Source organism: Pimephales promelas, chromosome 14 (assembly GCF_988280905.1).
Source record: "Pimephales promelas chromosome 14, fPimPro1.hap1.1, whole genome shotgun sequence".
In the NCBI taxonomy this organism is placed as follows: Eukaryota; Metazoa; Chordata; class Actinopteri; order Cypriniformes; family Leuciscidae; genus Pimephales; species Pimephales promelas.
The window spans coordinates 21,812,821-21,826,216 of NC_142782.1; the positions used below are offsets into that span (position 1 = coordinate 21,812,821).

At 37.0% G+C, this 13,396-nt stretch overlaps 3 protein-coding genes and 1 long non-coding RNA gene across 5 annotated transcripts; 2 read left to right on the top strand and 2 right to left on the bottom strand.

The window, feature by feature from the left end:
- The first annotated feature begins 79 nt into the window (after positions 1 to 79).
- Positions 80 to 4,658, top strand: LOC120483876 (uncharacterized). Its single transcript, XM_039679057.2, has 4 exons — positions 80 to 556; positions 1,678 to 1,818; positions 1,884 to 2,087; positions 3,262 to 4,658. Exons 2-4 carry the CDS (start codon positions 1,689 to 1,691, stop codon positions 3,411 to 3,413), a joined length of 486 nt encoding a protein of 161 aa, XP_039534991.1. The 5' UTR covers positions 80 to 556; positions 1,678 to 1,688; the 3' UTR covers positions 3,414 to 4,658.
- hyal3 (hyaluronidase 3) lies at positions 4,196 to 12,377 on the bottom strand. Of its 2 annotated transcripts, none has more exons than XM_089119590.1 (4): positions 12,288 to 12,377; positions 6,580 to 7,514; positions 5,365 to 5,454; positions 4,196 to 5,191 (listed from the first exon to the last, which is right to left on the bottom strand). In XM_089119590.1, the coding sequence occupies exons 2-4, from the start codon at positions 7,510 to 7,512 to the stop codon at positions 4,937 to 4,939; spliced, it is 1,278 nt and encodes a 425-aa protein (XP_088975716.1). In that variant the 5' UTR covers positions 7,513 to 7,514; positions 12,288 to 12,377; the 3' UTR covers positions 4,196 to 4,936. The 2 variants fall into 2 exon arrangements, with proteins under 2 accessions (XP_088975716.1, XP_039534818.2); XM_039678884.2 differs by lacking the exon at positions 12,288 to 12,377 and adding an exon at positions 11,144 to 11,695.
- Positions 7,381 to 9,200, top strand: LOC148973723 (uncharacterized). The gene is made up of 2 exons (XR_016146515.1): positions 7,381 to 7,477; positions 8,816 to 9,200. It is a non-coding gene; the product is annotated as an uncharacterized LOC148973723 (long non-coding RNA).
- naa80 (N-alpha-acetyltransferase 80, NatH catalytic subunit) lies at positions 8,539 to 12,403 on the bottom strand. The gene is made up of 2 exons (XM_039679020.2): positions 12,288 to 12,403; positions 8,539 to 9,580 (listed from the first exon to the last, which is right to left on the bottom strand). Coding segments are annotated over exons 1-2 (744 nt in total). The 5' UTR covers positions 12,290 to 12,403; the 3' UTR covers positions 8,539 to 8,838.
- Between the last annotated feature and the right edge of the window lie 993 nt (positions 12,404 to 13,396).

Consider the following 13,396-nt stretch of genomic DNA (forward strand, 5'->3'; position numbering starts at 1 on the left):
ACGTGCACGTGCGGTTGTGAAATTCCCACAGCCGACAAGAAAAATCTATATTAGAGGTGACAAAAGAGGTGGTGACCCTTATAAACAAACAAATATGGCCATTGGCAACATACAATTATTTTATTTTATCTATGAATCTGTACGCACGATGTGAATCAGAACTCGTTCTAGTTGTAGGGAACTAATTCGCTAGTATGTGAAAGAATTTCTGTCATAGTTTTTATTCTACCCCAATACTAATAGAAGAATAATATATTTCGATCTTTCTCTAACGCTAGCTAATGTCAAAGTTTTAATTCGTGCTGTATCACAAAATATACACAGCCTGCATGTGACTGAATGATTATTTGGCCCCAAATCTATAAATAACCTCTCTTCTCGTCCATGAGACTATAGCTATTTTGGGCCAGGGGATTTTGAGCTGTGTGTAGAGGTGCCAGGCGGACGAGAGGAGATCGTCCAAATCTGAACGGCTTTCTCTACCTTTTCTTTAGTGTTTGTCAACAACGCAACCACGAACAGGGGTCTTCTAACGTTTTATGACGCCAGTCTGAGGGTAAGTTTATATACGCACAGCACAGGCATCAGTTTACCATGTTAAAATGGTTTAGCCTACTAGAAATGTGTTACGTATCTGGGCCATAGCAGACATCAAAAAGTTTACATGAATTCACCCGATCTCAGTTTAATCTATTCAGTCAATATTAATCTGACACAATCCGAATGAGTCCTGGTTTAGTGTAATATGATGAGATGTTTGGTGAATGCAGTGCACTTGTGTTTACTGTCTTTATCTGAGGTGTAGGGAATAAGGGGTTGAAAAGACTAGATTTTGAGTGGCATTGTGTCAAACAAACAATTGTCCGTTTGTTCAATACATTGGAGCATATCACTGCTGTTTCCAGGCTTTGAAAACTAACAACACAAGTTACATGGATAGTCATGCATCAAAGTTGGCAAAATGTTTGTGATTTAATTATGTTAAAAAGACAGCACAATTACATCACATAGGTAAATAAAGCTGCAAAACGATACGGCACAATTTAGTGTTTATTCATCATGGGGTTGGAATATGTAGTCATGAACACATCTAAATGTCTTCCCTTTATTTGTTAGGAAGAATAGTTCACCCAAATTTTACAATTCTGGCATCATTTATTCACTTCATCATTTATTCAGAATGTTGGTTGACATTATAGCCATAAACTTCCATAGTAGGAAAAAAATAACATTGAAGTCAATGGCTACCATCAACTGTCTGGTTACCAATATTCTTTAAAAAATTTCTTTTGAGTTCAAAAGAAAAATAAAACGCATAGTTTTGGAACAAAATAATGAGTAAATGATGACAGCATTTTCATTTTTGGGTGAACTATCCCTTTAATGGAAACACAAAAGGAGAAAATTTGAAGACTGTTTCCTTGCAATTGTCCCATGAAATTCCAGTTACTGTTATAGCTTAATGGAGCACAATTTCTGACATAAAGTTCACATAGGCCTATGACAAAGCCATATGGACCATATGGGGCTTCTGTGTCTGTAGCCAGTCCCTATTAAATGTAATTGCGGGCAATATTTCATGGAAAGAAAGTCATGAAGGTTTAGAATGGGATGTTTTTTTTTATTTATGTTTTTGAATATTTAAATCAGGTTTGCATTCTATCTGTTTCTCTGTAGTGGGAGTGATCATGAAGTCCACTCCTTCTCCTCCTCCATTATTTGTTCGTGTCAGCGAGCGAGACCTGACAGAGATTGAGCTCCATTCGGTCGAGTCCATCAATGACCTGCACCGCACACACTCTGAACAGCACAGCAAAGGTATTTGTATGACTTTAAAATCCTTGTTGGTTTCGATACAACTCAAACCTACCTCTCACTGTCAGGTGTTCAGCCACCCCGTCCACCACCTCCTTCCTCCAACGGGAACCTCCAGATGCAAGATCGGGCAGTTGTCTATCAAACAGGTCAACCAGCCTGTATGAGCCGACTGAATGACATTTGCACTTCCACTAGACGACACTATTTCTTAGCATGTGCAGCCATCATTGCGTTTCTCCTCATTCTCATTCTTATCTTCAGTTTTTTAGGTGAGAATATCTGTTTGTTTTGCTAATGACTGTGTTTTAAGGGTAAAATGAAAAAAAAAAATGTTTGGGCTTCAATATAAGTTAAGATCCATAGACTGCTTTTGTGGAATAATATTGACTTCTACAGAGACCCTAAGTGGACACAATAATGAAAAAGAATATATGAGATGGGAGAAAAAAATATATTTCAATGCTTTTGCATTCTCTCGCAAAAGTATTGTGTTCTCCCGAGAAACTATGCATTTTTTACGGAGCCCCTAAAGGGACAAAAATATGATGGTAGAAAAAATGATGTTATTTGCTTTTGCGTTCTCTCTTTCCCTGAGGAACTTTGAATTCAGAAATTTTGTGAAGGAATGCAAAGTTTCTTGGTGGAACACACATTTTTTTTTGAACACAAAGTTTTTTGTTGTTAAAGGGTTAGATCAGTGTTTCCCAACCCTGTTCCTGGCGGCACACCAACACTGCGCATATTCTTTGTCTCGCTTATCAAACACACCTGATTCAACTCATCAGCTCATAATCAGATGGGTTAATGAGCTGATGCGTTGAATCAGGTGTGTTTGATTAGGGAGACAAAGAATACACGCAGTGTTGGTGTGCCGCCAGGAACAGGGTTGGGAAACACTGTAACGATTAGATCAGCCAAAAATGAAAATTAGCCAATGATTTACTCACCCTCAAGCCATCCTAGATGTGTATGACATTCTTCTTTCAGACGAATTGAATCAGAGTTTTTTTTTTTTTTTTTAAATGTCCTGGCTCTTCCAAGCTTTATAATGGCAGTGATAGGCTGTATATTTCCTTCAAAGTGCATCCATCCATGATAAAAGTGCTCCACACGGCTCAGGGGTTTAATCAATGCCTTCTGAAGTGAAAATATCCATATCTAAAACTTTATCGACTAAAATAGCTTCTGGCAGACGGCCAGACGCATCGATTTACGGTGGAAGACTAACGCTTGACCTTGACGCAGAACATAATGACGAACATGGAATGCGTGAATTTTCATTTTTGGGCGAACTTTCCCTTTAAATTGTCAAAATTACTTTCTGTGGTAATCCTCATTCCACTGAGCTTTTTAAACACATTTGAACCTGGAACATTAATTTAGAGGGCCTGTTAAACTGTTATTTTACCAAATAACTTGTGTTTTCTTTTACTAACCCTCCAGTCCTGCAGAGCAATGCTCTCCACACACTTCTGGAGATGGTGAAACAGAAACAGGAAACAGCTGAGGAAATCTCCCAACTCTTACAACAGCTGCAGCAGAGCAGAGACCATAAGAACATATCACTCAACAGCAGAAACAACTCTCCACTGTGACAATACTGAGAGAAGAATAATCAACTCTGATTATGAGTCTGCTAATGATCCAGAACTTTACATCAATGTGTGTGACTTTCTGTCTTAAAGGCTTCTATTTCTCTGCTGGAATCCATTAGTCAATTATCTTGCTCAAAAACATTTACTTGTCCTGTTTGTGGAGTTTAAACAGATAATATAGTGATTTAAGTGTTGTTGTTTTTTTACCGATATTTTTTTGTACACGTGTTGGCAACTTGCACATTAGTTTCACTACAGCAAATGGTAATACAAAACCACATTAGGAAATTTGAAAAGGATATGTAAAATATATTTTAATTAGTCCATCACTGTAAACAAACATATTAGATTGTGACATAAATCATGCTTTGAATGAGCAAGAACATTCACTATGGTGAGTGCTTTTGAGAGCACAATGACTGTAAATAGGTATATAGACCATGATGTTCTATTTATGAGAAAAAAATAATTTAAAAAGAATTAAAGAGTAAAAAAGAAATTCTACATGACATGGCTCTTACATTTTGCACTTCAGAGTTGACATGAAATCAAAATTGACCCAATTTACTTTTAATTATGTCCCTGGTCTTTTTGACTATGATTTATCTGTACTTTTAAAATGACTTTCTTTTTCTGCTTATGTCACTCAGGCCATGGGGTTAAAGATACAACAGTCAGGTTCCAGAAGTAAAAACCCCATTTGTTTTCCCCAAACCTTTAAAGCTTAAACCTTTGTAAGCTAGCCTATGTGTTTGTTAATTGATGCACTGTGTAAAAAGAAGAAAAGTACAATCAACTTTAATGTATAAGTAATTTCAACTTAACAGTACATTAAACTGGCTTAAAAATTATTTGAATTTGTATAACTTGTACAATAAGTTAAAGTTTACAGTGTGGTATGTTTTTGACATTTTTAACAGCGTGATTTCTGGTGAAAAACTACATAGCTTATAATTCTGCGATTAAATCTCCACTAAATCAGAAAATCAAACAAGAACATCAGGGCAAAAAACAAACAAACAAACATTTAAACCAAATCCATAAAGTACTGCGAATGACCAAGTATAACCAAGTCTCCCAAATCCAACTACTTTGTTTTTATTTCAATAATATAATTTACAATGCTTCATTAGATTATAGTTATTTTCCTCATTATAAAGCGGTTGTACACAGTCTTGAAACTTTATTTTCAAATACTTTTTTTGCTTCAAATTATTAAGTTGTGCTTCATCTTGTAGCATGTTGGTTTGGTTAATAGCTAAAAACGTTTGAACACTTTTTTAAAAAATCCCTACAGTAAACAAAAAAAATGAATGAAAAAATGAATGGGAAAAATACTTCCAGAACTGTTGCACTCAATTGGATCATATTAATAAATAGCAAATATTCAAATCTGACTCCATTCTGGTATGTAACACCCACTTTTAACCATCTAACCAATTCCTGATTGTCCCACTCTACATCTCTTAACTTATAAATGTCACATTACAGAAATGAAAAATGAAATGGGTTGCAAACTGTTCTTAGAAATTATTTTGGTCACATTGTTCTCCGCTCCATCCTTTATAACACATGCACTTGAACTTTGACCTCATGTCGCTAAGAGCTTCATGGGTATCAAGTAGAGGGATCATGTAACCTGAGTGAGGGTCCAGACGAGCACAGCGTCCCTGGGCGTTACACATTCTTTCGCTGCAGTTCCTCACACTGGCCTGCAGGGCGGTGACATAGTCTCCTAATACTGAGCCTAGGTAATCACGCAAGAGGGCGCACTGTCGCTGGAGAAAGACAGAAATGTATTATATATCATAACAGCTCCAGCAATGATGAGGCATGTATATAGAATATTATACATTTTCAGTTTGTATATATGACAGAACTTATTTCATTAGGTTATCACACAGTGGTAAATCCAGACCATAAACTTTCAAACACAGGTTGACCTACTGACCTTGGACTTGGCGAAACTCAGCTCGCCCCATAACACAACTCCAGCAGCACCTAAAGCAGCACTCTCACCTAGTGTGTGCTCCAAATCCGTCTGAAAAGATAGATACACACATATTATGATTAAGTTTCACACAGTAATATAGTTTTTAATGTCAGATCAGCCTAAATTAAGACAAGCTTGAAACGAATGTATGAATGCTTTAGAATGAGTCAGAGCACGTGTTGTTGAAATGTTGTTTATGAAATAAAGCTGAAATACAATAAAATATGAATATAATTAAATGAAAAACTTAAACCAAATGAAAATGAGATGTTTGCTTTGCAAATAACTGAAATAAGTTAAGCACTATAATGATAAACTGAAATTAAGGAAACTACTTAAAAATGTTAAAATAAAATGTAAATATTATATGGAAAAACTAGTACTAATATATATATATATATATATATATATATATATATATATATATATATATATATATATATATATATATATATATATATATATTAAATGAAGCAAACAGTAAATAAATTAAAACCATTTAGAAATATAAAACAATAATTAATGACAACTACTAGAATGTAAACTAAAATTAAGTAGAAATTTAAATAAAATAAAAGGTAATATATAATAAATGATACTACAATAAAAGGGGTCAGAACTGAGGAATCACAAATTTTATATTCTGTCTGTTTTTGAATTATGTTCATAATCTCGTGGCCTCAAGATACTAGATTTATTTTTTATTTTTTTGACAAAGTGAGACTAGAAAATTATCATTTTAAATGGATAACCATTTTGAAAGTTTGCTAAAACTTACATTTAACAGTGTTAATATTTTTTTTTAAAAAAGATTACATTTGATTGAATCTATCGCCCCCTTGAGTACAGACGTTAGTTACAGTAACAAAAATGCATGCTACGTTTGTAGAGTAGCCTAATGCATTCTCATGCACTTACAATTCATTAGCCAAAAATTCACATACTTGAGCTTGGATCTGGGCTAAAGGAGAACCATCCACTTGAAGATGAGGATGAAGTAAGTCACTATTACTGTACTGGGAAAAAGCTCAGAACTAAACCCCTCCTCTTTCAGTGTCTATTCTGGGTGGAGGTGAAGTGCCCACTAATGCATGATAAGACTGGAGCTCGGAGCTCTGACCTTCACAATGAAAACCACCATGTGGAAAGCTCAGGGTGTTCTTGTGTAGGTACCTGATTCAGGAAAGTTAATGTGTGTGTGAACGCCACTCTGGCGTAGGGAAAAACAGGAAGTGCTTCAGTGCCAAGTGAATGCTGGGATGCCACACGGAGGGCTTCAAGTACACGATGTCTCACCATTAGTTGAGCATGTGTATGTCCTGCCAGCTTACGCCACAGATAAATGCTGGGATACAGGGCGGTGGAGTGTTGCCATAGAAACGCCAGTCTATCATTCAAAATCGCTGTGCCATTGTGACACTGCCCCGTGTAGCCGCTTTGTCCTTGGCCATGATTGTTATAGCAACCGGGAAACCCATAAAACCCCCATAATCCCTCTGGGCAGAGACGAACACCAAGGCGAAGAGTCTTTTCCATAAACGCTCTTGCTGCTAATTCAAACTCAGCCTTCGCCTTGGATTTCACTTCCTCCTCTGACATATCTGGATGTTTCCACCTAACCAGCTTTTTCGAAAATTTCCGATATGCAATTCTGGTCCCGAAGTTCCACATCCATATGGGCTGCCACGCCTCCCAATCTAGCACAGCTAATCCGCTGAACATCTGTCTCAACACTTCAATGATCTGCGCCTCAGCCAATGAGAGATGAGCCTTTAGGAATCCTTGTTGAGGCAGGCCACCATTTACTTTTGACCCCTGACGGTTGATGTAGGGGTACAGGCCCAGACGACGCTGATAAAATATGCTCATATTCTGACCCTGAAATCTCTGCTGTGAGTTATGTACAATGTTGTACTGGCGCAGCGGCAGGGAGACTCCGTACCGACGCTGACATCGAGCTGTGGGCATATTCCATATCACTGAAAAGCCACGCCTCCCGATGACAGACTCCGCCCCCTGAACCACATTCTGAACAGGGCTGCTGAGAAACAAAATGGCTGACAGGGCTAAGGTGAGGATGGGATGAATCCAAGATCTCAAATGCATGCCTGTGAAATACACACAATTAGTGTTATTCATTTTAAATGACATACCATGCAGCAAATAATCTTGAGTCTGGAACAATTCAAGTTGTGAATTTAGTTTAAGAAATTAACTCCATCATTAAGAACAAAATACTCCATCTAAAACTGCTAATGCTTTAATAATTATTTGTACATCATTTTTATCATCTCATGAGATATTTTACATGGAAGGTTTATACTGTAAGGATGAAGGATTCTGGCTTATTTTACACAATCTGAGTTTGAAACATAAAATATCATTACATTTTAAAATGTATTTATAAATATAGGAAGTGTGTGTGTGTGTATATGAAGAGTTCAGATGCAAAAGCCTCTAAATGCCATTTGAAATTTTCTTCTAAAATGACCATTTTTATCAAGCTTGTATATTTAAGTTCAGTAATTTCACTTAAATGACAATTAATAGGTAATCTTCATTGCCATTTAAGTAAAATTACTGAACTTAAATATACAAGCTTGATAAAAATTATAATTTTAGAAGAAAATTTCAAATGGCATTTAGAGGCTTTTGCATCTGAACTCTTCATATATATATACTGTATATATATTATACAGATTTATTGCAATATACTTCTTATTACTGATATATTTAAAACTTACTACAATATTTATTTTTGTATTATACTGTATGTTTAATATTTGTGTCATAAGTAACACTGTTTGAGTTGTTGTATAATCCGGCACAAAGGGAGGCACTTCCTAATTTCGTTAAACATGTTTATAATGACAATAAAGTTTATCTAAATCTAAAAAAAAATAGTCATTTTAAATGTAATGATATTTCACAATATTACTGTTTTAATGTATTCTGGAATGAGCAGAGAGCATGGAGACTTTGACCCCAATTGAGCACCTGAACCCAAACTTTTAAACAGTCGTGTGGATTTTAAAATAAAATCGCAATGTTGATAAAAAGCAAATGCCCATAGAAATATCACGCATCAACAACCCAACCTCAAATGTGGTCCTAAATGACAAGCACAAAATGTGAAGTTATACTGTTTTTATTTTTATTTTTTAAATAACCATTTGAAAGCAACACAAAATCTCAGCATATACATTTCCTTTAGATGGTTGTGATAAAAGATTTACCTTTCAATTCAATCATTTTTTAAAATATTAAAACAAAATAAATAACAGTTGACACAAAGTAAACTCTGATTAAGGCACATTCAGATTGTCACAGTATTTCACAGTCAATACAGTTCCAACAGGATCTTCCTTGAACCTGTAAACACTGTTTGTGTATCCCTGAATAATGACAGACTGAAGGAGTGTAGCCTGAGTTTCAGATGTCCTTGTGCATCCAGAAGATGGGCAACCCTCGGTTGTCTGTGTATGGCGTTTGCTCCAAAGTCTGAATTACCGGAGCCCAGGATGACGGAGGACAAGATGGAGGAGGTGGAGGAGCAGATATAGGGGGAGGACAGGAAAGTAGAGGAGGAGGAGGTGGAGGTGGAGGAGGAGGTGGTAAAATAGATGGTGCAGGACTGCTAAACAACTTAACATCACTCTTCCTCTCTTCCTCTTCGTTCTCTGTGCTTCTACAGAACTTGTGCAACACCTCCATATGCATGAAGGAGGCCAGCGTCCCGACACTTTGGACAGGTTTGGACAGCACAAACCCCAGATGGGCATAGAAGTGTTGCTTATCATGGGTGGTTAGGCACAATCGGGTGCAGCCCCGTCCTTTGGCGTAGCGTTCAACAGCCTCCATCAGGATACGCCCGTACCCCTTCCCCCGCAGCATGTTGCACACCACCACCGACTCCACAAACAAACTACGGGTCCCCAGAACACGGGACAAGCGGGCGTGGCCTATTAGCATCTCGTCTTGACTCCGCCTCTCCCCCTTCAGCAGCAGGAGACACACAGGATAGCTGTGGCTCGACTGGCGGAGCGAGTGAACTCGCGCTCCCATGCTGCGTTGCCATTGGGCATTGAGTAATTCAGCACACGCCTCCACTAAGTCCCAGCGCTCATGAAGAGGTTCGGTTCGAACTACTGCGCAGCTCACGTCGCCATCGCACCTGCACACACGCCAAGGACACGGGGTCAACACTGGGAGTGGCGCTTTTGAACAGCTTAGGAGTTATTTCGCAGTTTAAAGATGTCTTCATTAAAAAAAGTTAATTTCTAACTAAATCGTGATGTTTCAAACCTATGTAATATTTGATAAAAGTTTTTTCTTCTCTGGAATGTTGTTTTGGACCCCATTGACTTTAATTGGATAGAAAAACACAGCTTTTAGTTCAAAATATCTCCTTTTGTGTTCCACAGAAGAAATTTCAATACAGGTTTGGAATCACGTGAGAGTGAGTAAATGACAAATTTCCATTTAAAGGGATTTTACACCCAAACATTACATTTTTTTTTTCCTCCGTTACGTGCCGTGCAATGCACAGAACAGAGGAGTATCATCCACTTGATTTATTTACAATCACTTATTATCTACAGTTATTTCTTTAACTTGTTGCAACCACAGTCAGTTGTTTTCAACGCTCAACAGTTCTCATAACATCACTTCCACATTTCATTTTCACATGCAGACTAAAGCTAGATTGATAAAATCATTGTAAGTAATTCTGAGCACTGAAGCGATAAACACGAGCAGAAACAATGGCAATGACCAATTTCATGAGTAGGTTTTTTTTTTCATATCACATTTTCTTAGCTGAAGTTAAAATAGCAGAAACAGCTGTGGGTTTGATGTGTGGCTGTTGGGTTTGTCTGAATGTGTGATTCCTGATACACCACATTGACTTATGAACTAGCCTAAAAAATAATATATATAAGATTAAAAAAAATGTAGCTTTGAAATTTGTGTTCAAGTTCAGACACATATTCAGTATGTCTCTGAGCTATGCGAATTTGCTGGGAACCATCTAATATGTTTTCAATGCACCTAAAGAGCAGGGTGGGCAGTGGTCAATATAAAACTGATATATAGGACTAATATAGCAGTTCATGACCCCAAATAAGCACACACACAAAAAAAACAGCTAAAATTGAACAGAATTCTATTTTATGTTGATTAGTTCACAAATGGAAGCATGGTTTGTTGACCAAGGGGATAAAGTTTTCGACTGATAATCACAAAAATATCGGACATATTATGACATACATAGGCTACTTAATATCACCATGCTGGATGGGTCTGAATATTTTGATACATATAAATAGCTAGGTGTCTTGTTAGACAGCTCTCTCTCCTTCCAGTCGCACATTAACAAATTAAGATCTAAACTTAAATCTATGCCTCCTGCACTCATGCTGCCAAACTTGCTTTGGCAAAAATGACTATCATTCCAATGTTCGACTTTGGCAATGTCATTTATAGAACTGCCTCAAACATTTTGCTAAAAACTGGATGTGATTTACCATAGGGTCATACATTTTGTTACAAATGCCCCTTACAACACCCACCACAAGGAACTTTATGCATTAGTCGGTTGGCCGTCATTAACTACTCAGCCTTTAACTCACTGGTACTAACTTATTTGTAACTTTCTGCTAGGCAGATTCCCCAGGTACTTAAGCTATCTTGTTAACGAAAACACAGAGAAGTTTGAGAATAAAATAACCAGCCTCACCTGCGGTGCTCGGAGAGACAGAACTGCCAGTTAATGTTTCAAAACTATCTCTCATGCAATTGAGGGTTAAAATCAGGAAACAAGAGGCTTAAGCGATCCATTTCTCTGTAAGCTTCCTTTAACACTGGCCTGGAGTCAGTTTAGCTGGTATTAATTATTATGGTTTTAGTGTGGAGAGACTGGTTCTAGATCAGTAATGAAAGGAAACAGCTTTCAACAGCTTTTTTATCTTTAACATGACAAGTGTGAAATGCTGATGGGAAGTGTGGGTTTTTGAAAGGGTTGTGCTATAAATGTTTGCAGGCCCTAATATGGTGAGAGGCGCAGTAAAGCTATCTAAAGAAATTTAACAAGTCCAAGGAATTGCATGTCCATTTTGTCTGGTTTAGGCTACTTTTAAATCAATTGCCTTTATGCACAGCTGCACTACTTCCTGAACTTAAGCCAGCTCCTTTGTTTCCTGTCTGCCATTATTGGACAAATTGATTAGTTCAGGTGTGCCTGACCTCAGTAGTCACGGCAACAATAATCAGACACACCTGAATTGATCAAGCTTGGCCAATAATGGCAGACAGGAAACAAAGGAGCTGGCTTAAGTTCAGGAAGTAGTGCAGCTGTGCATAAAGCCAATTGAGCTTTGGTTTTAAAATGAACCATATGATCCATTTATTTCATTCAGACTGATAGTGATGCTCAGCTGGATGGAAACAGCTTTCCTCTCTCAAGTAGGGGTATAGGCTATTCAGGATAATTGCAGAAAAAAAAAATAGGTCATCTCAATGGCAAAAATAAGTGTCCCAAATTCACCAGCATTGATTCTCCAACGTGGGAGTCATTTTATCGTCAAAAGCAAAGCGACTCTCTGACAAGAATTGAGGGGAGTTTTATTTAACATTTTCAAATATGGCAATAGTTTATGTGCTATCATATTACGTTTATAAAATTAATTGCTAAAATATCCTTCTTTAAAACAACATTAACAGCATGCCGCAACAGTCAAGAGCACAACACGACATAGCCACGTCAGAGAAGTGAACAGATAAACAAACAGCAAGCGGTTAAGATTCCCGTTCGACTGCTTTTGAGAGACACATGCAATTTATTTTAGATTTAGTTAATATGAGTTCTAAACTGCGATACCTACATAATGAAAACTTTATCGCTGTCACATCAGCAGTCTTCCTCTTCTTCTAGTGGAGCAAATGTAACAGCACGAGTCGTTCTACTGCCACCTACTGAACCAGCTCTCCAGGTCTGCCCTTCTCATACACCCGATACAGTAGGCTACATGACTACAATTTGTTGCAAAAGTGACAGAAACGTTGCAAGTGAACAGTTGCCTTGTTGTACACAGTAGAAAATGAGTGGGAGCACCCCATCTGAATCTAAACAAATTAAACAATTTCTCTTTACCTAAAGACAGTTCAATGTTCCTTCAACTTCCTTGAATATGTTCTAGCAAGTTTGGTAGTTCTATTATACAAAAAAAATATCTGTCGATATTAATAGGGGAAAATAAGATTTTCTTATCAAAAGTTTAAAAAAAAGAGTCACAAATAAAACTCAATTTTTGGTCAAGATAAAAGCCATTTTTGATTAACAGGTGAGTATTTTCAACCAAAACCTTAAAATAGGTGTCATTTCTTGACAGTTAGTGTTACATAGCCCAGTAAGTCATTCTCGGAGTAATGATGAAGACAATGGAACCAGTTGGGTAAGACTTGTCAGAGCATTTCTTTGCACAAAATGATACAGGAGAATTACCAAATTATTTGTAAGCGTGAACATATAGCAAACAATAATATAAAAATTCGGAAAGAATTTACTTGTGACAAGTTCCTTGAAATAACCAGGCATTCACTCCAGGCCTTCATTTTGCGATAAGTGAAGTTTGCCAAGAAAAGAGCAAGAGTTTTGAAGTGTCTCTTGAGAAGAATATTTTAATCTCACACAGTCGGACGCAACCAGACTGTTTCTAAACACAATTAACCTGTGATAAACTAGAGACAAAATGGCTCAGTTACTCAATAGAGCCCATTAGAAATTTGAAAACAATAAAGTGTCAATTTAATATTTGACTCTCTGGTAATTGTTGGGAAAAGAAAATGATAATCAATAAAGGCACATTTCCATCAACTCATTTAATGTAGCCCATGTAAGATAGTGTGTTTCAGAACACTTCCCATTAAAAAAATAAATAAATCCCCCCAAAAAAGTAGACACCCTGATTTATCCAAAGTTTATTAAAAGTAC

Bases quoted from the DNA above. Each gene is read 5' to 3' on its own strand.
- hyal3 (XM_039678884.2), bottom strand. From the start codon at position 11,198: ATGAGAGATAGTTTTGAAACATTAACTGGCAGTTCTGTCTCTCCGAGC. The intron at 5,455-6,579 runs GTACCTACACAA...CTATCTTTTCAG, and splicing joins CATTAACTTTCCTGAATCAG to ACGGATTTGGAGCACACACT. The intron at 5,192-5,364 runs GTCAGTAGGTCA...GTCTTTCTCCAG, and splicing joins TGAGTTTCGCCAAGTCCAAG to CGACAGTGCGCCCTCTTGCG.
- LOC120483876 (XM_039679057.2), top strand. From the start codon at position 1,689: ATGAAGTCCACTCCTTCTCCTCCTCCATTATTTGTTCGTGTCAGCGAG. The intron at 1,819-1,883 runs GTATTTGTATGA...TCTCACTGTCAG, and splicing joins CTCTGAACAGCACAGCAAAG to GTGTTCAGCCACCCCGTCCA. The intron at 2,088-3,261 runs GTGAGAATATCT...CTAACCCTCCAG, and splicing joins TCTTATCTTCAGTTTTTTAG to TCCTGCAGAGCAATGCTCTC.